The sequence below is a fragment of the Bubalus bubalis genome, chromosome 6, assembly GCF_019923935.1.
Source record: "Bubalus bubalis isolate 160015118507 breed Murrah chromosome 6, NDDB_SH_1, whole genome shotgun sequence".
NCBI classification, from domain to species: domain Eukaryota; kingdom Metazoa; phylum Chordata; class Mammalia; order Artiodactyla; family Bovidae; genus Bubalus; species Bubalus bubalis.
The window spans coordinates 117,167,920-117,191,334 of NC_059162.1; the positions used below are offsets into that span (position 1 = coordinate 117,167,920).

General features: G+C 49.6%; 1 protein-coding gene and 1 long non-coding RNA gene across 5 annotated transcripts; both read right to left on the bottom strand.

The window, feature by feature from the left end:
• Window positions 1-9,916: 9,916 nt before the first annotated feature.
• On the bottom strand, window positions 9,917-17,221 carry LOC102406308. 2 transcript variants are annotated; one of them, XR_003110310.3, is made up of 4 exons: window positions 16,589-17,221; window positions 16,161-16,167; window positions 14,760-14,964; window positions 9,917-13,977 (listed from the first exon to the last, which is right to left on the bottom strand). It is a non-coding gene; the product is annotated as an uncharacterized LOC102406308 (long non-coding RNA). The 2 variants fall into 2 exon arrangements; XR_328266.4 differs by lacking the exon at window positions 16,161-16,167 and having other exon boundaries at window positions 16,589-17,217.
• Window positions 17,222-19,644: 2,423 nt separating this feature from the next.
• HES6 (hes family bHLH transcription factor 6) lies at window positions 19,645-22,167 on the bottom strand. 3 transcript variants are annotated; one of them, XM_006066768.4, is made up of 4 exons: window positions 21,191-22,142; window positions 21,017-21,103; window positions 20,845-20,920; window positions 19,645-20,624 (listed from the first exon to the last, which is right to left on the bottom strand). In XM_006066768.4, exons 1-4 carry the CDS (start codon window positions 21,269-21,271, stop codon window positions 20,197-20,199), a joined length of 672 nt encoding a protein of 223 aa, XP_006066830.1. In that variant the 5' UTR covers window positions 21,272-22,142; the 3' UTR covers window positions 19,645-20,196. The 3 variants fall into 3 exon arrangements, with proteins under 3 accessions (XP_006066830.1, XP_006066829.1, XP_006066831.3); XM_006066767.4 differs by having other exon boundaries at window positions 20,845-20,926; window positions 21,191-22,138; XM_006066769.4 differs by having other exon boundaries at window positions 20,496-20,624; window positions 20,885-20,926; window positions 21,191-22,167.
• Window positions 22,168-23,415: the final 1,248 nt, after the last annotated feature.

Sequence of the window (23,415 nt, forward strand, 5' to 3'; positions counted from 1 at the left end):
GTGGCCAAAGTACTGGAGCTTCAGCTTCAGCATCAGTCCTTCCAATGAGTATTCAGGATTGATTTCTTTTAGGATTGTCTGGTTGGATCTCCTTGCTGTCCAAGGGACTCTCAAGAGTCTTTTCCAGCACCACAGTTCGAAAGCATCAATCCTTTGACACTCAGCTTTCTTTATGGTCCAACTCTCACATCTGTACATGACTACTGGAAAAACCATAGCTTTGACTACAGAATTTTGTTGGCCAAGTGATGTCTCTGCTTTTTAATATGCTGTCTAGGTTTGTCATAGCTTTTCTTCCAAGGAGCAAGCATCTTTTAATTTCATGGCTGCAGTCACCATCTGCAGTGATTTTGGAGCCCAAAAAATAAAGTCTGTTACTGTTTCCATTTTTTCCCCAACTATTTGCCATGAAGGGATGGGACCTTATGCCACGATCTTCATTTTTTGAATGTTGAGTTTTAAGCCAGCTTTTTCACTCTCCTCTTTCACCTTCATCAAGAGGCTCTTCAGTTCCTCTTAGCTTTCTCCCATAAGGGTGGTGTCATCTGCATATCTGAGGTTATTGACATTTCTCCCGGCAGTGTTGATTCCATCTTGAGCTTCATCCAGCCCGGCATTTCACATGATATACTTTGCAAATAAGTTAAATAACCAGTGTGACAATATACAGCCTTGATGTACTCCTTTCCCAGTTTGGAACCCATCCATTTTTCCATGTCCTGTTCTAACTGTTGCTTCTTCATCTGCATACAGGTTTCTCAGGAGGCAGGTAAAGTGGTCTGGTATTCCCATCTCTTGAAGAATTTTCCAGTTTGTTGTGATCCACACAGCCAAAGGCTTTAGTGTAGTCAACGCAGAAGTAGATGTTTTTTCTGGAATTCCTTTGCTTTTTCTATGATCCAGTAGCTGTTGGCAATTTGATCTCTGGTTCCTCTGCCTTTTCTAAATTCAGCTTGTACATTGGGAAGTTCGCAGTTCACGTATTGTTGAAGCCTAGCTTCAAGAATTTTGAGCATTACCTTGCTAGCATGTGAAATGAATGCAGTTGTGTGGTAGTTTGAACATATATATAGAGAGAGAGTTTTCAGATTATTTTCCATTATAGGTTATTACAAGACACTCAGTTAACTCCCTGTTGTGCAGTAAATCCATGTTGCTTATCTATCTTATGTATAGGAGTTTGTAGATACAAACCAATCCCATACTACTAATTTATCCCTCCCCCCTTCCTTTCCCCTTTGGTAACCATGTTTGTTTTCTACATCTATGAGTCTGTTTTGTATATAGATTCATATGTATTATTTTTTAGGCTCTACATATAAGTGATATCATTTAACATTTGTCTTTCTTAACTAAGAAAGTAAGTCATTTGAGTTAATTCACTAAGTATAATGGGTCAAGTGTCGCTAGTGGTAAAGAACCCGCCTGCCAATGCAGGAGACACAGGAGATGTGAGTTCGATCCCTGGGCTGGGAAGATCCCCTGGAGGAGGGCATGACAAGCCACTCCAGTGTTCTTGCCTGGAGAATCCCATGGACAGAGGATCCTGGTGGGCTACAGTCCATGGGGTTACAGTCAGACAGGACTGAAGCGACTCAGCACACACACATGTACCGAGCATAATACTCTCTGAGTCCGTCTGCAAATGGCAATATGTCATTCTTTATATGGCTGAGTAATATTCCATCATGTATATATACCACATCTTTTTAAGCAGATCGTCTATTGATGAGCACTTGGGTTGTTTCCATATCTCAGCTATTATAAATAGTGCTGTTGTGAATGCTGGGATGCATGTATCTTTTTTTTTTTTTTTCAAAATCTACAGAGATTTTATTGAGCTCATCTTCTAATGGAGTTAATATTCCCATCCGTGCTTCCTCCTGAATAATGCTGGAACCTGTCTCCTATTCTCTGAAGCCAAATCTTCACCCTCTTTTTAACTGGATGAATAAAACACCTTGCAAATGGATTCCTTTTTTTTTTTCCTTTACTTTTTTGTGTGTGTTGTTTATTTTGTGTTTAATAGATTTCTATTTTATTCTTTTTTTTTTTTACATTTTTCTTTTTTTAAATTTTATTTAACTTTACAATATTGTATTGGTTTTGCCATATATCAAAATGAATCTGCCACAGGTATACATGTGTTCCCCATCCTGAACCCTCCTCCCTCATCCCTCCCCATACCATCCCTCTGGGTCGTCCCAGTGCGCCAGCCCCAAGCATCCAGTATCGTGCATCGAACCTGGACTGGTGATTCGTTTCATATATGATATTATACATATTTCAATGCCATTCTCCCAAATCATCCCACCCTCTCCCTCTCCCACAGAGTCCAAAAGACTGTTCTATACATCAGTGTCTCTTTTGCTGTCTTGTATACAGGGTTATTGTTACCACCTTTCTAAATTCCATATATATGCGTTAGTATACTGTATTGGTGTTTTCTTTCTGGCTTACTTCACTCTGTATAATAGGCTCCAGTTTCATCCACCTCATTAGAACTGATTCAAATGTATTCTTTTTAATGAGTAGTACTCCATTGTGTATATGTACCACAGCTTTCTTATCCATTCATCTGCTGATAGACATCCAGGTTGCTTCCATGTCCTGGCTATTATAAACAGTGCTGCGATGAACACTGGGGTACATGTGTCTCTTTCAATTCTGGTTTCCTCAGTGTGTATGCCCAGCAGTGGGATTGCTGGATCATAAGGCAGGTCTATTTCCAGTTTTTTAAGGAATCTCCACACTGTTCTCCATAGTGGCTGTACTAGTTTGCATTCCCACCAACAGGGTAAGAGGGTTCCCTTTTCTCTACACCCTCTCCAGCATTTATTGCTTGTAGACTTTTGGATCGCAGCCATTCTGACTGGCGTGAAATGGTACCTCATAGTGGTTTGTATCTTTTTTAATTAGAGTTTTCATATTTTCCAGATATATGCCCAGGAGTGGGAATGCTGGATCATACGGTAGTTCTGTCTTTAGTTTTTAAAGGAACTTCCATTCTGTTTTCCTTAGTGGCTGCACCAATTTACAGCTCCAACAACAGTGTAGGAAGGCTCCTTTTCTCCACACCCTCTGCAGCAAAAGAAGTTTTTTTAAGCTGCTAAGTTTGGGGGTGACTTGTTACATAACAGTTGTAGCACGAAGAGCAATTTTGTACCCAGAGTGGGGTGTTAATACACCAAAAACTCAAAATGTACAGTACTGTCCTGGGACTGGGCAGCAGGCACCTGGAAGGAGCAGAGAAGACTCTTGGTGGAACCCTGATGGGCCGCAGGCTGTGGATGATGCTCAGAGTGAGAAAAATGCTGCTGGAAGATGGAGGGAAATCACCATTAGACGCTGATGGAAAGCTTCGCAAAACCGCTGCTGCAGTAGTGTAGGAAATAGAGAACTGTGCCCAGTGAACTTGATGGCTCTGGCACAGAAGATTTCCAGGAAAAATACTGGAAGTTCCAGCTGCGCCTGGGTGACAGGTCTGAAGCAAGCAGGACCAGGCCAAGCACAAATGAAGAGGTCGTCATAAACTGCCGGTTTGGGGCCCACAGGAGGCCGCACCGATAGCTGAACAACCTGGTTATTCAGCCTTGTTTTGTGCACTGTGAGCAAGGACTGGAAAAGGAAGAAAATGACAAATAACTCTTCTGTTTTCTGTGGCAATGGAGAAAGGAATTTTATAGCAACTCTGGTTTGGGGAAATTTGAGTAAGTGTCAGAAATCTCTCACACTGTGCACATTTAATTGGCAGTGCTATTTTTATTGTGAAACGTGTCCTTTAAGAAAGGGGGAGAAGGACCTCCCTGGTCATCCAGTGCCTAATAAGACTCCACCTTGCAATCCCTGGTTGGGTAACTAAGATCCCACATGCTGCGGGGTAACTAAGCCCACACACAGCAGCTGGAGTGGCTGTGTGCCCCAACGAAAGGTGGTGTGGTGAAGATCCTGTACACTGAGATTTAAGACCCGATGCAACCAAATTAATTAATTCATTAATTAAAAAGAGGATGCGGGTTCGGTTCCTGGTCAAGGAACTAAGGTCCCACATGCCTGGCACACAATACAGCCAAAGCAAAGTGGAAGCGGGGCAGAGAACTGAGAACACCACGTGCCTGTCTGGGACCGGGCACTGGCCTCTCAACAGCTTTGTGAGCAAAGTCACATTGGCGATGGGCAGGGCTGCACAGGGTGTCCCTTGAGTCTTCAGGCGAGAGCCAAACAGCAGGTGTGTGAAAAATCTACCTGAGGCTGAAGAAGGAACAACCAGGAAGGAAAAGCTGCTATTACCTTTCCGCATTGCCACAGAAGACAGAACAGTTATTTGTCTTCTTTTGTTTGCTTTTCCAGTCCTTTCTCACAGTGCACAAAACAAACCTGAATAATAGTTGTGCAATTATTATTGCTGAATTCTTGCAGTTCACACAGGGCCAGAAGTAGTTCCTGTATCCACTAGTCAGAGTGGAAAGTCTTTGAAAACTGGCTGTGATGTTGAGATGCCAAAATAAATTCCCTGTGGGCAAAGGGCAGAGCTGGAAGGCATGGGTGTAGGGCAGCTAGGCCTCCACAAGGGCTAGAGAGGACTTGGGTTGGCAGGTGGGACAGTTAACTTGGAATCACTTCATAAGGGTCCTCAATGCCAAGAGGGTGAGTGAAGCTCTATGGAATCCTAGACATTTTTACCATTAGCAAAATCTCAGCCTCCCACAAGGTGATGGGTGTGTGCAGCCTCTCCTGCCTCTACCTACCTGCTCTCCCCGACCCCTGCGCCATCTTCAATCTGTAGCCATTCAGAACTACAAAACCCTGTTATTAGGCCAGAAAGAGCCCCGGAGGCCTTGTAATCCCACCACTCTGTGTTAGACAGGAAATGTGGCCCACTCTGAGACCCTCTTTTTTCAGATTCAACTTATTGGCTTCTCTTGATCTGAATGTTGGGGTGCCCAAAGGGCCTGGCCCTCTCTTTGCTTCAGTTTCCTGTCTTCAGAAGTCATCTTCATTCATTCTGTGGCTTTAAAGACCCCCAATATTCTGATAACCTGTCCACACAGGACTCTTGTCCTGATCTCTTCTTGGAACTCTGCATACATGCATACAACATACACCCCCAGCCATCTGCTCACCATCCCCGCCTGGACGGCTAACAGACATCTCAGATTAAACATGTTCCAAATACAACTCCTGCTCTTTTCCCCAAAACGTGTCCTCTCCAATCTTTGCATCTCACCACCCACCCAGAGGATCCTATGGAAACCCAGGTGTCGTCCTCCATTTCCACCTTCTTTCACACCCGTGTCCAGTGCAGTGGAAGGTCTTGCCTGTCCTTGGGAAGCTTGGACATCCCATTTCTGCCACCGTGATCGCACACACCAAGCCCTGCTATTTCTTTCCTGGATGAATGAGATTGTCTTCCCTTAGACTCCTTGCCCTCCTGATTTCCCAGAAAAGGAGAGAAATCTTTGAAAACATGACTCAGTCCATTGCCAACCTGGCTCTAAGTCTTCCAATTGCAAGACCCTCATGGTGGGCATTTAGGTGAGCAATAGCAATTTTATATTTGTGAATATAATTTGACTTTCCATAAATGAGACTTGGTCAAACATTTTCTGAAATTTTTTAACTAGAAAAATAGATTTACCATGAAACTTTCATCCTCCATTCACTTAATACTATGAGAAATAGCTAAACAAAACAAAACAAAAAACTCATCATTATTTACTTCTTATATAAAAAAGGTCTTTACTACTTTATCTCCATTGGGTACATAATTTTATGCTATTTTGAGTAATTAATTTCTGTGGGTTTTTGAAAAAAAATCATTGGAGTATAATTGATTTACTGTATTGTATTAGTTTCTGTTGTATAGCAAAGTGAATCAGTCATACATGTACATACATCCACTCTTTTTAAGATTCTTTTCCCATATAGGTCATTATGCCAAAGAACTGATGCTTTTGAACTGTGGTGTTGAGGAAGACTGTTGATAGTCCCTTGGACTGCAAGGAGATCCAACCGGTCCATCCCAAAGGAAGCCTGTCCTGAATATGCATTGGAAAAACTGATGCAGAAGCTGAAACTCCAATACTTTGGCCTCCTGATGCAAAGAACTGACTCATTTGAAAAGACCCTGATGCTGGAAAAGATTGAACGTGGGAAGAGAAGGGGACGACAGAGGATGATATGGTTGGATGGCATTGACTCAATGGACATGAGTTTGGGTAAACTCCAGAAGTTGGTGATGGACAGGGAGGCCTGGCGTGCTGCAGTCCATGGGTCTCAAAGAGTCAGACACGACTGAGCTACTGAACTGAACTGATACATAACAGAGCTTAAGGAGCTTCCCTTGTAGCTCAGTCAGTAAAGAATCTGCCTGTAATGCAGGAGACCTGGGTTTGATCCCAGGGTCAGGAAGATCCCCAGGAGAAGGAAATGGCAAATCACTCCAGTATTCTCACCTGGAGAATCCCATGGAGAGAGGAGCCTGGTGGGCTATAGTCCATGGGATTTCAAGACTTGGACACGACTGAGCAACTAAACCACCAACCACCACCATACATAACAGAAGATTTACCATTTCAGCCATTTTCTTTCTTTTTTGCCACGTCATGTGGCATGTGGGATTGAACTCGGGTCCCTTGCAGTGGGAGTGCGTGGTCCTAACCACTGGCTGCCAGGGAAGCATGATTTTACCATTTTTAAGTGTACAATTCAGTGGCATTTAGCACACTCACAATATTGTGCCCCCATCATTATCTATTTCCAGAACTTTTTCATCATCCCAAACAGAAACTCTGCACCCATTAAATGACTTCTCCTTATCCCTCCCTCCCCCAAGCCCTGGTAACCCACTTCTGCTGTTTCTGTGAATCTGCCTGCTCTAGGTACTCACATAAATGGAATCATAGATCATTAGTTCTTTCATGTTTGGCTTATTTCACCTAGCAAAATGTTTCTAAGATTCATCCTTGTTGTAGAATGTATTAGAACTTCATTTATTTTTGTTTTTTTTTGCTAAATAGTATCCTATTGTATAAATATACCACATTTTAACATTCATCTACTGAGGGACATGAATTGTTTCCACCTTTTCTCTATTGTGTATTGTGTATTCCCAAAGAAAGGCAATGCCAAAGAATGTTCAGACTATGGCACAATTGCACTCATCTCACACGCTAGCAAAGTAATGCTCAAAATTCTCCAAGCCAGGCTTCAACAGTACATGAACCGAGAACTACCAGATGTTCAAACTGGATTTAGAAAAGGCAGAGGAACCAGAGGTCAAATTGCCAACTTCTGTTGGATCATCAAAAAAGCAAGAGAGTTCCAGAAAACCGTCTACTTCTGCTTTATTGACTACGCCAAAGCCCTTGACTATGTCAGTTCAGTTCAGTTGCTCAGTTGCGTCTGACTCTTTGCGACCCCATGATCTGCAGCACGCCAGGCCCCCCTGTCCATCACCAACTCCCGGAGTTCACCCAGACCCACGTTCATCAAGTCGGTGATGCCATCCAGCCATCTCATCCTCTGTCGTCCCCTTCTCCTCCTGCCTTCAATCTTTCCCAGCATCAGGGTCTTTTCAAATGAGTCAGTTCTTCACATCAGGTGGCCAAAGCATTGGAGTTTCAGCTTCAACATCAGTCCCTCCAATGAACACCCAGAACTGATCTCCTTTAGGATGAACTGGTTGCATCTCCTTGCAGTCCAAGGGACTCTCAAGAGTCGTCTCCAACACCACAGTTTAAAAGCATCAATTCTTTGGCACTCAGCTTTCTTTATAGTCCATCTCTCACATCCATACATGACCACTGGAAAAACCATAGCCTTGACTGTGTCGATCACCACCACCAACAAACCGTGGTGGAAAATTCTTAAAGAGATGGGAATACCAGACCACCTGACCTGCCTCATGAGAAATCTGTATACAGATCAAGAAGCAACAGTTAGCACTGGACATGGAACAACAGATTGGCTCCAGATCAGGAAAGGAGTACATGAAGGTTGTATATTGTCACCCTGCTTATTTAACTTATATGCAGAGTACATAATGCAATTGCTGGGCTGGATGAAACACAAGCTGCAATCAAGATTGCTGGGAGAAATATCAATAACCTCAGATATGCAGATGACACCACCCTTATGGCAGAAAGCAAAAAAAAACTCAAGAGCCTCCTGATGAAAATGAAAGAGGAAAGTGAAGATGTTGGCTTAAAATAACATTCAGAAAACTAAGATCATGGCATTTGGTCCCATCACTTCATGGCAAATAGATGGGAAAAACAGTGGAAACAGTGAGAGACTATTTTTAGGGGCTCCAAAATCACTACAGACGGTGACTACAGCCATGAAATAAAAAGACACTTGCTCCTTGGAAGAAAAGTTATGACCAACCTAGATAGCATATTAAAAAGCAGAGACATTACTTTGCCAACAAAGGTCTGTCTAGTCAAAGCTGTGGTTTTTCCAGTAGTCATGTATGGATGTGAGAGTTGGACTATAAAGAAAACTGAGCACCAAGAATTGATGCTTTTGGACTGTGGTGTTGGAAAACACTCTTGAGAGTCCCTTGGGCTGCAAGGAGATCCAACCAGTCCATCCTAAAGGAAATCAGTTCTGAATATTCATTGGAAGGACGGATGCTGAAGCTGAAACTCCAATACTTTGGCCCCATGATGGGAAGAACTCACTCATTTTTGAAAAGACCCTGATGCTGGGAAAGATTGAAAGCAGGAGGGGAAGGGGACAACAGAGGATGAGATGATCGGATAGCATCACCGACCTGATGGACATGAGTTTGAGTAGGCTCCAGGAGTTGGTGATGGACAGGGAGGCCTGGTGTGCTGCAGTCCATAGGGTTGAAAAGTGTCGGACATGACTGAGCGACTGAACTGAACTGAATTGGTTTGAGTCCCTATTTTCAGTTCTTTTGTGTTTTTGCCTAGGAGTGGACTTGCTAGGTCATAAAATAGTTTTAGTATAACTTTCTACTACTACTACTACTAAGTTGCTTCAGTCGTGTCCGACTCTGTGCGACCCCATAGACAGCAGCTCACCAGGCTCCCCCATCCCTGGGATTCTCCAGGCAAGAACACTGGAGTGGGTTGCCATTTCCTTCTCCAATGCATGAAAGTGAAAAGTGAGAGTGAAGTGGCTCAGTCGTGTCTGACTCTTCACGACCCCATGGACTGCAGCCCACCAGGTCCCCCGTCCCTGGGATTCTCCAGGCAGGAGAGTATAACTTTCTGGAAACTATCAAACTGTTTCCCACAGTGACTACAGAATTTTACATTCTAAACAACAATTGATTTCTCTATATTTGAAACAAAACTTTATGTATACCTACCTGTGAAATATTAAAATTCATATTAATTTAAATATATTTGTAATAATTATATAATTCATTAAATACATATTTTAAATGTATACTAAATTGTTTTAGACAAATATGGTATCTGTAGTATCTACAAAGTCAAATGGTGTAATACTTCAGAAAAGAAGAAAAATATATGCAGAAATGTATCAAAATAATAGGGGACAATTACAAATTGGAGTAGAAAAACAGCATTCCAGCAACTAAAAATGAGGGTTCCTTAACACTGACATTATTAGAACAGAACTACCATCAAATTCAGAGTTAAAGATTCTTATTTGGGAAAAAAAGAGAAATATTAGAAATTTCAGTGAGTGTGAGCAAAAGAAAGAAGATGCCATTTTGAAATACATTTTTAACAGTTTTATATTATGGTTGCTACTTTGTGATAATAAAAATGATTTTAATACAACACCGACCCAACAAAGGAAAAGGGTATATTTTAGAGAAGCTATTTTAAAGAATCTATTTCACATGATGGCCAAAGATTCTTCCAAATTTTTTTTTTTTACTATTATAATGGCAAATAAATTCACTGTGACTGGTTCATTTATTCACAAGAAGTGTCTTTATTTTTTGTGCATGTTTCCCCACAATAATACAACAGAATCAAATTTTTGTTACCATGAAAAAGGTTTCAAATATTAGAAAAATTTAGACAGAAGCTGTGACCTTGAAAATTTGATGTCTCATTGTGCTGCTGTCTAAAATGGGAAGTGTTTCTGAAAAATATTCAAACTGACAGTTTAATAGATGATGTTTTGCAGAAGATGACAAAATCAAAGAAACAAAAATCACAATATATTGAGTGGTTTTAGATGTTACACTTTGAAGAAAACAATTTAAATCTTAAGAGAATCACAGGAAATTGTTGGAAACCCATGTGCCTGGTCTAATAAAATTCAAAACAAGTGTATCATGTTACAAGCAAATCACATGAGTTCTGAAATACTGTCAATAATGGAGCAAGAACTTTTTATTTTTTGCTTGTACACAAGATGTAGCTCATTGTGAACAAGCATGTCTGACCACGAGATCTGCTCACATTAAGAACAATGTCATAACAATCAAGTAAGTTGTACTGACTTCATTGAAATGAAAGATGAAACTTTCTAAGTCTAGCTTATGAAATTAGAGGTTGGAAATAAAATTTAAAATGCCTGTGGCCAGGTATAGTCTAATGGAGAAAATACACCATGTTATACAAGAATTTATAAGACATTTTCCCCCCAAATATGATTATGCCAAATTTGTGCTTCCTCAGCTCATAAAAATATGCATAAATGCTGCCCTGGGAAATCAAATGTTAACCATTTTTTAGCATTTATATATATATGTATATGGATACATATAATATACATATATATTTTGTGTGTGAAGTTTTAAAAATGGATGCACAGATGGGATATTCTTATGTCTGTTCTAAAATCTACATTAAAAACACATCCAGATATCCCGTGAGGATCAAGATTAAATGTAAACAAGGTATTTCATATACAAAGGCACTTATACTGAAATATATATTAAATGAAAAGCATACATCAAAAGCATCTTGGCACAAATGCATTATTTTATACAATCTGTGTAGGATGTTATTATAAACCCGTGTAAAAGTTAATGTTTATACAATTAAAAAAAAAGACTATACATTGTTGTATGCTTAGCAGAAGGCCTGTACCTTTGTTTAGAAATAACAGAGACTTTCAATGTTTGATTAATGTGAAATCTTAGCAAAAGATATGGGCTACTGTTTGAACTTTATGAAAGGCAGCTATGCTCACCACTATCTCACCAATGCTGCACTTGAATTTTAAAATTAAAGTATAAAAATTGGAAATGAATCACTAGATGAGTGTCAATTATTATAAAACTGCATATCAAATGGAAATTAAAGAAACTATAGACGCCTTAATTTTCAGATTGTAAATGATTATACAAAAAAGTGTCTTACATTTTGAATTTTTAAATGGAGAAAAGTTTTCTATGGATACCTCTTACACAAAGCAGCCACTTACTTGACTCAAATATCCTAAATCCTATATATCCATCTGATATAGTTTTAAGCAGCATGCAGTATCAGTTATTAAATAGTGTTTGCATCTTCTAAGGCTGATTCACAAATTTGCTTAGTGTAATACTTTCCAATTTGGACATGGCCTTGAGAAGGTTGTTAGCATTCCCAGTCACCATGGCATCCTATAAGACACTTCAGTAAGCTGCAGTAAATGAAAAATTAAGATCACTTCATCAAAAGAAATTAGCATGGCAATTCTCTCCTTTAAAAACAAGGTAAGTAGTAGACTTCGGAAATATTGATGAGTTCATTTCCACTAAAACCAGGAAAGCAAGATTATTGGTTGATTTTTGTATAAATAAACTATTTTGATATATCTACTTTTCATTTTTCAACAGGTTTTTAACTACTTCGGTGTTCTGGGGAAAAAAAAATCAGCCATTAAAAATAATTCCCTTTTGCTTTAGGCTCCAGTATTAAATCTGTGGTAGCTCAGATGGTAAACCATCTGCCTGCAATGGGGAAGACCTGAGTTCAATTCCTGGGTTGGGACGATCCCCTGGAGAAGAAAATGGCAACCCACTCCAGTACTCTTGCCTGGAAAATTCCATGGACGAGGAGACTGGTGGGCTACAGTCCATGGGGTCACAAAGAGGCGAACAGGACTGAGCGACTTCACTTAGTACCTTTGTACCAGTATCACAAGGAGGTTAGAGTGGTTGCCTCTGAGTGGACTGGGGGTCAACCAGCAAGGAGCATGAGGGAACTTTCTGGGGTAATGGGAACACTCAGTATCTCGATAAGGGTCTGAGTTACAAGAATGCATACACTTGTCAAAAGAGTGAATGTTCACTTACAAGCCGGGCATTTCATTGTTTTATATTAAAAGACTATCAGTAATGAACTCTAGTTAATGTACATGCGAAAGTATGTAGGGGCAAGTACATTTGAGGCTAAAATTGATTTTGAATGCATCAAAAATAAAATGAATTACAAGATGGTTGTCTAGATATAACAGTCTAGTAAAACGTGAGTGGGATCATCGGCAGCGGGTGTGCAGGTGTGTAGTGAAAAATCCCTTCCACTTTGTGCTCGCAAATTTCCATAACGTGTCAAGGAAAAAGGGGCTGAGTCCTCTGCTTTTTGCTCCCAGTGCTGGCCCACCTGAGGGCTGCTCTGGTCCGGGAGTGAGCCTGGCTCCCCTTACCCGAGTGTCTCCAGGGGTCAGTGCTGGGGCACAGTGTCCCCAGAGTGGAGTGGTCAAATGCCAAGGGGCTGGATGGAGCCCGGGAGGATAAGCAGGACCAGAAAGCAGGACCCAGGGCTGGCCCAGGGGAGGGGTGGCGAGGGGCGGGGCCTGGGGCCCTTCTTCCCGCCTTCCCTCTCCTTCCTTCCATCTTGTCAAGCCAGGGCAGTCAAGGTTGGCAGGTTTGCCAGTAAAGAAAGAGCCAGTCCTTTTTAACTTACACAGCCTACAAACAGAAAAACAGCATAAGGTGCCAGCTCCTGGCGGGCCCTGGGCAGGGGACACCAGACAGGGACACCATGCGCCTGGGGCCGCCCTGCCTCATCCAGCCCCTCTGGCTCGGGCTCCTGGGGCACCCGGGGCGCCCAGGCCTCGGCGGAGGCTCTTCCCAGGCTCTCACCAACACCGAGATTTAGCTGTGGTTCAAGCCTTGACTGTGTGGCTTGTGGGGGCCCCTATGCTTCCTTCTCGGATTTTCTCTGTTGCTGCTCCACTCCGTGGAGACTGGGGGCCTGATCCTGCTCTGATAAAAATGCAAACAGCTCCTGAGCTTAAGGAAAGCGGCTCTGTCTCCTGGAGGAGGCGGGAAAGCCTAGTAAGCAAAGGCCGGGGAGGGCTGACGCAGGGGCGGCGTGGACAGAACAGTGTCCACAGCGCACCCTACAACTCTCTGGGTACATCTATCTCAGGGTGCGACAGCCCAGGCTACAGTTTCTAAAACGAGAGAAAAACACACAATTGTCACACTGGACACAGTATGACCGTCTCTGGAGACCCAGGCCTGGGGGACGGTAGGAAGAGCGCAGAGTGGGGCGGGGGTGTGGCCCCCACACTGGACGAGCACCCTGCGAGGCCCCCCAGGGTGAGCGGAACCTAACAGCACAGAAGGACAAGCTGCCATTGCAGATGGGGGTCACGGGGGCCTGTCCCCCCAGGGAGGTGCGCTCTGAAGAGGCCCACGTGGCCAACGGAGTGAGCCCTCCAGCAAAATGCAGAAAAGGATGACGCTCCCCTAGTAGCTCGTGAAGAGCCGAATCCCGCCAACGTGAGTGATCCTGGACCCTCCAGGTGGACCTGTGCATGGGCCACAGTCCCGGCCGACACCCGGGTACAGCCTCGCGAGACCTCGAGGCAGAAGCCCCTGCCAGTCTTGGCTGGATCCCCGACCCCCAGAAACTGAGATAACAGAGCTGCGTGGCCCTGCCACGCGCTGGGACAACAGACCGCCATCTCATCCTCTGCGCTGTGAGCTCCCTGCTCCAGGGCCCAGGGAAGGCAGGGGGCGCGTGGGGACTGGACCGCGTGGGAGTCTGCCCAGCCTTCCAGCTGCCAGGGAGCTGCTCCGGGAAGCTGTTGGAGGAGGAGAGGTGATGCAGGGAGGCCGAGAGGAGGCAGGAGGGAGGTGAGGAGGCTCTAAGAGGGCACCCCCAAGCCTAGCCCTCAACAGGACGGGCCCTTGTGCTCTATTCCAGACCCCCTCCTCGGACCCTCCTGGTTCTCCAGCCATGGGGACTAGATTTCCACAGCAAAGTCCTCCTCCACCTGTCCTGCAGGGCTCCCAGGCCACCTCCTCCAGGAAGCCTTCCTTCAGGAGCCTGCTGTCAGAGGCCACCACACCTTTTCTCAAACCCCCAGCTCTCCTGTTCTTCTCCCATGGCCTTTGTTCCTCAGACACGAATGCTCAAGAAGTGTCTGCTCCTCTAAAATCACATTTTCCTTAAGGGCAAGGCCCCGCTCCCCCGCACGTGGTACAATCGTCTGCCCTCCTCCTGCTTACAGGGTGCAGGCTGCCCCCTGAGACTTGTTCTCAGCTTCTCCAACACAGGGGGTGCCTCCTGCCCCTCCACCCCGGACCCTCCTCGGCCTGCAGAGGGGCCTGGTGGGGAGGCCTGGCTACAGACCGGGTCCACGGGAAAGTCTGTGGGGAAACGCGCAGAGCTGGGCTCCACCGGGGCTTCTGGGCTCGCGGCCCACCTGCACCGGTGAGGGCCCATCTGTGCCCACGTGCCAGCTCGCACGAGAAGGGTGCTTCTCCCTCCTGACCTGGACCAAGCATAACCAGCAGACCCTGTGCTCCTGCACTAGAGGCTCCCCTGCCCCTCAGCGGTGTCCACGAGGCGGCCCCTGCTTACCCATCCGAGTCAGGACCAGCAGGCCGGTCTGTGCGCAGTGGGGAAGAAACGGGGTGCGGACCACCGTGCCTCTTGCGGCTCTCCTCCTGCCTCCCCGGGGTTCACCTGGGTACAGTCGGCACGTGTCCTTGGTGCCCCCGAAGCCCTCTCGGTAGGGGGACTGTGGCAGCTTGGACGCCTTCCTGGGAAGCCAGGCGCTCAGAGCCTGCGGTGGAGGGGCAGGGAGGGGGCGTCACGTGGCCTGGAGGCTCATGGCCGTCCCCAGCCAAGCCCACCCCACGCTGGGAGGAGAAGGATGGCTAGAGGAGAGGCCAGAGCAGAGGAGAGGCCGGGAGAGTCCAAAGAATGGGGAGGACAAGAGGGAAGAGGATGACGGAAGAGGCAGGAAAAGAAAAAATGAAGGAGGCAAAACAGTGGGAGGGGCAGAGGGGTGAGTGGGGACAGAAGGGATTTGGGAGGGCTTTACTCCCACCAGGGCTTCCTGGTGGCTCAGACGGTAAAGCATCTGCCTGCAGTGCGGGAGACTCGGGTTGGATCCCTGGTTTGGGAAGATACCCTGGAGAAGGAAATGGCAACCCACTCCAGTACTCTTGCCTGGAAAATCCCATGGACGGAGGAGGCTGGGAGGTTACAGTCCATGGGGTCACAAAGAGTCAGACAGGACTGAGCAACTTCGCTTTCTTTCTTTGCTCCCACGGTCGCACTTCATGCGCAAAGCAAGGCCAGTTCTATTGTTAAGGCCATCTGAACCCTAACCCACTCCTTCCCAGGACAGCCGCTGGCTTTTGTCCCCATCCATGAACATCATCCATTCTCCGCTCAAAACACAACCTACAGAGAGAGTCGTCCTCTATAATCAACTTACTGAAATCTGCACCCTGCTTCCACACCATAACGCCCTGTCCCCATGACCTGATTTATAATTTTTCTTGGCACGAACATACCATCTGCCAGAGCATGTATTTCTTGTCTGTCTCCATCATTACAGTATAAACTTGAGAAGAAACTTTAGCCACTAGAATGCTGTGCGCTGTGCTCAGTCGTGTCTGTCTCTGTGACCCCATGTGACCGGAGCTCCAGAGAGGACTGGGAGAAGCCAGGGAGACCACAGAGCAGTAAGTCCAGGGAAGATGTGGGCTGCAGCAAGATGTACAGGGTGGGCTGCAGAGAACAGCCCTGTCTACAACTTGAGAAGGAATGGGGGAAGAGGAAGCAAAAAAACTAGACAGAGAACAGTGTCTTAAGAATGACATTCTTGATAGTGTCAGATGCTCTACTATTTAGGATTTCACCAGAGACTGCCAGAAGCTTCCAGTAGAATGGTGGGAAACAGAAAATGGTGAAATTTTGTTAGGGGCAAGCAGGTGAGGAAATGAAAAAAGTTTAAGAATGGAGACTAACAAGAAACCTGTGAAGGAAGAAACAGGCAGACAGTTAACTAGGAGAGACACGATTAAGTCTGAACAAGTTTCCTGGGATGGAGCTGTCGGGGTGACAGAGACCATGGCCTGGCCATTGACTGAGATGTCTAAGAGACATACACAATTTCCCCAGGTTAAGCTGGGGTGGGATCTGGAGGGGAGAGGAAGATGGTGCCTGAGTGTCATCTGTCGACAATGGAGGGGCAGAATGACAGCAACTAGGAGCAGAACAGATAGGGCCAGAGTTACCATCTTTGGGGGGCGGGGGGCAACTTTTTATACCGGGATGGAAGAGCAAAACAGCCTGGGAGCTCCCAAGAGGAGCTAAAAGGCTCTGGGTCATCCGTTTTAAAATCTTATCCCTCCTCCTTTGAGACCCACTTAAGCCCAGGAACTGTCTTTAATTACCTCATGAGCTTCCCGTGTCTCTGGCTTGCCATCTCCTAAGCACCGCCTGGATTGTCGACTTCTGGGATGTATTTTAGCAGCCTGGGGCCTCTGGGGGTTCTTGTTCGCCCAGTTCCTCGACAGTAAGGCTCTGGTCGGTCTCATCTCTGTGACCGCTGCACGTAACAGCTGCTCACTGCAATCGTAGAGTGAACGCTGGGCACAGCTGAGGCGCGGTCACCAAACGGTCTGTAAGACTCGTCTTTCCTCCTCGAGAAAACTGCTTCCATGTCACAGCCTGAAACGACCCCCTTCTTCCTCGACACCAGTCGCTGTTGGCTTTGGTCGCACTTCCCGAGAGGCCGGGGCGCTTTTAATACTCCCGACGGCCAGGTCTCCTGGTGGCCCGAAGTGGTCGGGGGCCCTAAGCTGGAGCCGCGGGCGGAAGGCCAGAGCGGCGGGGCGCCGGCGCCTTCATCGCTCCCTTTCCTGGTCCCGAGGATGCGTAAGGGACTGCAGCCCGGCCTCTACTGACCGCAGAGCCGCTTAACCGACCGCGCGAGACCCCTGGGCGCCGGTGGGTTCGTTGGACTCCTGTGGTGGACGAACTCGGAGCTCCAGGCAGCGGGGGGAGGAGCCCCCAGGCCGCAGAGGCCCCTGGGAGTCGTAGTTCTGACACTGCCTGCAGCGTCCTCAGGGAAAGGGAGATCAAAGGGCTGGAACTACATTGCCCAGAGCTCACCGCGTGAGCGTGAGGGCGTGTCGGGGGCGTGGCCAAGAGTCTGTCGCCTCCGAAAGCGTCCGAGCGCCTCCGGGTGCTTCCAATACCTCCGAGCGCCTCCAGGGCATTCGAACATCTCTGAGCTCCAGCGTCCGACAGCAGGGCGCCTCCGAACGCCTTTCGGAGCGGGGTGGGGTGGGGGGCGCGGACGGGCGAAAATCAGTTGTTCTTTGGCGGTGGTTTGTGATGCCTAGCTCACGTCTAAATGTCAACACTGAGTAGACAGGAGAATGCAGGGAGATCAACAGGATGGAAATGGACTTGAGCTCGAGGGCACTTGCTATTGCTAAGTCACTTCAGTCGTTTCCGACTCTGTGTGACCCCATAGACGGCAGCCCACCAGGCTTCCCCGTTCCTGGGATTCTCCAGGCAAGAACACTGGAGTGGGTTGCCATTTCCTTCTCCAATGCATGAGAGTGAAAAGTGAAAGTGAAGTCGCTCAGTCGTGTCCAACCCTCAGCGACCCCATGGACCGCAGCCTACCAGGCTCCTCCATCCATGGAATTTTCCAGGCAAGAGTACTGGAGTGGGGTGCCATTGCCTTCTCCCTGAGGGCACTTGGATGTAACCATATAAATGGACCAGATGGGCTTACTGGTCAGGGGTGACAGGGAACATTTCTGAACTCAACATTCAGAAAGCTAAGATCATGGCATCTGGTCCCATCACTTCATGGCAAATAGATGGGGAAACAATGGAAACAGTGACAGACTTTATTTTGCGGGCGCTTCAAAATCACTGCAGATGGTGACTGCAGCCATGAAATTAAAAGAAGCTTGCTCCTTGGAAGAAAAGTTACAACCAACCTAGACAGCATATTAAAAAGCAGAGACATTACTTTGCCAACAAAGGTCCGTCTAGTCAAAGCTATGGTTTTTCCAGTGGTCATATATGGATGTGAGAGTTGGACTATAAAGGAAGCTAGGAGCTGAAGAATTGATGCTTTTAAACTGTGGTGTTGGAGAAGACTCTTGAGAGTCCCTCGGACTGCAAGGAGATCCAACCAGTCTATCCTAAAGGAAATCAGTCCTGAATATTCATTGGAAGGGCTGATGCCAAAACTCCAATCCTTTGGCCACCTGATGCAAAGAACTGACTCATCTGAAAAGACCCTGATGGTGGGCAAGATTGAAGGCAGGAGGAGACAGGGACAACAGAGGATGAAATGGTTGGATGGCATCACCAACTCAATGGACATGAGTTTGGGTAAACTCCAGGAGTTGGTGATGGACAGGGAGGCCTGGCGTGCTGCAGTCCATGGGGTCACAAAGTCGGACATGACTGAGCGACTGAACTGAACTGATTTTTATTATTATTTTTGACGACACACATCATGTGGGGTCTTAGTTCCCCAACCAAGGATTGAACCTGTGCCCCGAGAGTTGCAAGCACAGTCTTAACCACTGGACCACCAGGGGAACTCCAGGGAGAGACGTTTAAAAGCAAAGGTACACCCTGGACAGGAGACCTAGGTGTGAATCCTAAACTGTCACCCCTTGACTAGGCATGGGCCCTGCCAACCCTAAGAGAGAACAAGAATAAGCTTGGGGTTCTGGAGCAGGAGATGTGGGGGCTGCGCTCCTTGTGGCAGGGACTGCAATCAGCTGACCGCATGACCTGCAGGCCCTGACCCAGCCCAAGAGGGTGGGCTCCCTACACCCCAGCTGCCTGTATCCCTCCTTCCAGGGTTGCTGACCTCCTGGGCTCAATTTGGCCTGAAGTCCAAACTGCCTGGGCCATGAACTGGGTGAGTCTCTGTGTCCCTGAGGTCAATGGCAATGGGGGAGCTCGCTCTTCAGTAGAGAAAAGTAATCACCTAAGTGGACAGATGTCTGCACCACACTCATGGACCCAATAGGCTTCTGAAAGAAACTTCCACACCACGTGGCTAGCAGTCAGGCATCAGTTTTATTCCCGGAAGTTCACAAACAAGAGAATGGTCTGGGAACCAGCCGTTTCCCTTCTCCTTAGTGACTATGGAGACAAACTCCATGCTTGAGTTTCCATCACCAGAACACACACAGTTCCCAGGGAGAGCAGGCCAGGTCCAAGGACCTGCAGGGGAAACCCACCTGGAATGGCCTGGCCATAGCGAAGTGGAAGCACTGTCCACCACAAGATGTACCATGGGGCATCCATCACCACTGCCTCTACACTTCTTTGTTTGTTGACAGTGAGAAGTTTTAAAACCACTCACGGCATTAGATGTGGGGAAAATGTGCTTGGCTTTGTATTTATGCATTTGACTGACACCTTAATAACACCACAGCATTCAGCAATACTTCAGACGGGTAACTAAGTCTCCAGAATGCTTTATTTAACACAATTGTAACCATCGATGGCAACCTAATACACAAGCTCAAGTGTGCTAAATGCAAGACATACCGAGAACCCTGTTCTCTGTGGCGGCTCTGGGCAATCCTGCAGAACGCCTCCCGCGTGTCCTGGCTGAATGGCCAGGGCTGCCAGGGCCTGAAGTCTCCTTCTGCCAGGACACTAGTGCCCAGCACCGAGGAGAGGCTCAGCTCCATTCCATCACCTCTGTCTCCAGACCCACAGGGTGCCTGAGAAGTATAGGGCAGGCGAATCCCAGAGAATCCTGGGAGCCCTACAAGATTCCTCCTCCCGCCTGTAGCTCCCTCCCTCCACCCACCAGAGGGCTGGGGCGGGGGAATGCATAAACATTCTTTCCGCAAGTAAAAAGGGGCCTGGCTGGACTGGTTATGCGGGACTGAACAGCAGGACTGGGAAATATCCAGAACCCTGCCCACCACGTCTGGACCTCAGGGAGGAGGGAACGGAACCTGGGAAGGCAGGGCCCACCCCGCGGGCCCCAGGTTGGTGTTGGTCACCAAGGCCTCCAGACACTCTGGGCCGAGCGGGCAGAGGTCAGGCTGCCCAGGGCTGCGGGCACCGAGTCAGTCCCCTCGGCAGGCGGGGCCCGGCTCAGTTCAGCCTCGGGGACCTCCTCCAGGTCTGAGGACTGGTCGTCCCCGGAGCCCCGAGGGCTGGGCAGCGGGGACTCCAGGGCGCCTCCTACGAGCCAGTTGCTCCGCCCCGGGGCTGCGGGCGGCGCGGACAGGGCGTCCCCCAGCAGATCGCGGAAGCTGCTGCCCTCGCGCAGCGGCATGGACTCGAGCAGGTGGTTCAGGAGCTCGGCGGCGACGGTAGCGTCAATGGCCTGGCACGTGGACACGAACGTGTGCACTTCGTGCATGCACTGGATGTAGCCGGCGGCGAAGCGCTCGCTGGCTTCCGCTTGCAGCTGCTCGCGCTCTGCGCTCGGAGATGGGAGGGGAGAGAACCGCGCCGGGCCCAGTGAGCGGTGAACTCTGTGGCCCGGCCCGTCCGCCCCGCGGGGACGAAGCTCACCCAGTAGACGCGAGGGGCGCCCCATGCCCCGGGCCGGGGAAGTCCTCGGTGGAGCCGCGCCGCGGCAGGCCGGGCGAACGCTCCCCACGCCCCCCCACCCGCCGCGCTAACGGCCGCCACTCACCGCGCTCCCGGCCCCGCAGCGCGCCTTGCACGCGCCGCACCGTGAGCTCCAGCACCTCGGCGTTCTCCAGCTTGGCCTGCACCTGCGCCGCCGGGCAGGGGAGGTGAGGCGAGGCCGGCCCGCGGGCCCGCAGACCCTAGGCATCCCCCATTCCCGACCCCTCTGGCCTCACCTCGGCGCCCGCCAGCAGCATCCGCAGCTCCTGCAGGCTCTCGTTGATCCGTGCGCGCCGCTTCTTCTCCACCAGGGGCTTCCGGGCCTGCGGGAAGCAAGCAACTGAGTCCTGGCCCTGCGTGGCCCCCCAATCCCTCCCTTTCCCTCGCCCATCCGCGGATACAGCCAGCACCTTGCGGTCCCCGCGCGCCTCGCAGCCGTCCTCATCTTCCCTGCCCGCGCGGTCCCGGCCCGGCGCCAGGAGCGGGGCCATGACGCGCACCGCCGGGAGCCCGGCGAGCGCTAGAAGCGAGCGCGCCCCTCGCCGCGCAAGGCCCACAGCCGCCGCCCTCGTCCACTCGCGTCTTCCGCTGCGTCCTCGCGCCAGCCGCGGACCCCACTCCTTTTATAGCGCCTTATTTGCATCTCAATACACCAATTGCTTGTGCGGGCCAATGGCAGAGGCCCCTTTGTCCGGCCCTGCCGCCGGGGTCCGCCAGCAGCTGGCGGGGCGTGGCCTGCAGCCGGGGACTAGCGGGGTGGGAGGGAGGGGGAAGCCCAGCTGGGCCTCCGAGCGACCCCCGCGTTGGCGGGGGCTGTGGGCACCCGAGGGGGCGATGACCACGAGAGCTGTGGCCCCGGGTGCGCTTGTTTCCCTCCCGACCCTGAACAGGTCTGCTGCGCGCGCGAGCAGGAGCGCACCCATCCGTTCATCCATCCATTCGCGCTTGACTTCCTTCACCTAAGATGCCACGGGAGGGGGACCCTTCAGCGCGCGTGCTGGGATCCTGGAGGCTAGAGCCACAGCAAAGACCGCGGTCTCCGAAGCTGGAGGGAGCCACAGGTCCGGTCTGGGGAGGCTGTAGAGTCCCAGGGAGGTGAGGGCCTTAAGGGCAGCAGGGGTGGGAGCGAGCCCCTGGCCCCTCTCATTTCTAGCGGACTTGTGGGTCCTCATACCAGGGTCTCAACGCCGCCTGCAGCCTGCTCGGGGATCCTAGTGGGGCGGGGTCCGCAGGCCCGCCCTCAACAGCTCCATCTCTCGGACCTCTTTCTCTGGTCATTGGTCCTTTCCTGGTCCTCATCGCCCTCCCATCTCCTTATCGGCTCCTTCGCTCCCCGACCCCCTTTCTCCTTCTTTCCCCCTCCCTCTCCTCCCTCAATATACCAACCGCCGCCAGGCCTTCCCTCCCCCGCCCCTCCCCCACCTTATCTGGTTCTCACCACCCACCCCCTCCCACCCCCAGTCCCCAACCCAAGCTCGCCCTGCCCCATCCTGCCCTCCCTGCCCACCCACCCTTCCCTGGTCCCACACCCCTTTCCGTTCGGCCCGGCCCCCCTCCCCAGCCCCTGGGCTCCCTCTCCCCCCAGTCCTCCCTCTCCCTCCCCCGCCCCTCGCCGGGCTGGCGGAGGCCGCCGTCTGGTCCCCGTAACTTGATGCCCGTGACAGTTGGCAGCTGCAGCCGCTTCGGCAGAGAAAAGCGGCAGCCCAGCCAAGAGCGACAGGTGTTGGCCGCGCCTTTGTCTCGGCCGCTTTGTCACCAGGGCGGGCGCGGGGGTGGGTGCGCCTGTGTCCGCCAGACGACCGCCACCCCCAGGGCCGGCCGCCCATCTGCCGGCCCGGCCTCTTTGAGGGTGGGGTGTGTGGGCGGTGGGGTGGCACCCTGGCGACCCCAGCCTGGCCCCAGTGCCGAATGCCTAGGTCCACGCCCTCTCCTGGCAAAGCTGGGACACCAATTTGCCTTCAGGCAGTCAGGGCTTATACCAGGCACACAGAGAGCCTTATACCTGGAGCGCCTGGGATCTCCCTTAAAGGGCTCCTTCCCTGCTGTTCAGGCCAAAACTCCGTTTCCATCTTCCCGGTGGAAGGACCTGCACCCTTGCCAGATCTGCTGCTTCCCTCCCGGGACTGGGACTGTCAGGGTCTGGTTCTATGCCCCTCCAGGTTATAAGCATACTTGGCTAGGGGTACTCTAACCAGGACTCCATCACAACCCCCAGCACAGAGCCTGGTGAAGCAGAAGCCTTGGGTGGGGAGGGAAGATGGAGCGTCCAGAGCCTAGCTGGAGGGAGCAGGGGAAAGAAACATCCAGGGACGGCAGGTGGCCAGGTGGCAGGACTGGGCTACAGACGCCCACCTGGGCCCCCACTATCTGCAGATGGCTCTGGCAGCCCTTCCGGTGTCTACTTCACTTCAGGTTCCCCGTCAGAGGGATCTCCACAATAGGACAAGCTTGATGAGAGTTCTGATGGTTCCCAAAGGTGGCTTGGCAGGTAACGAACCCTCCTGCCAATGCAGGAGACACAGAAGACTCAGGTTTGATCCCCCGGTCTGGAAGATCCCCTGGGGAAGGGAATGGCAACCCACTCCAATACTCTTGCCTCGAGAATTCCATGGACAGAGGAGCCTGGTGGGCTACA

What these genes read in the sequence shown, in the direction of transcription:
- HES6 (XM_006066767.4), bottom strand. Translation starts at nt 21,271, where the DNA reads ATGGCCCCGCTCCTGGCGCCGGGCCGGGACCGCGCGGGCAGGGAAGAT. An exon ending in AGGCGCGCGGGGACCGCAAG is followed by an intron (nt 21,104 to 21,190) that starts GTGCTGGCTGTA and finishes TGCTTCCCGCAG; the next exon opens with GCCCGGAAGCCCCTGGTGGA. An exon ending in TGCTGCTGGCGGGCGCCGAG is followed by an intron (nt 20,927 to 21,016) that starts GTGAGGCCAGAG and finishes CCGGCGGCGCAG; the next exon opens with GTGCAGGCCAAGCTGGAGAA.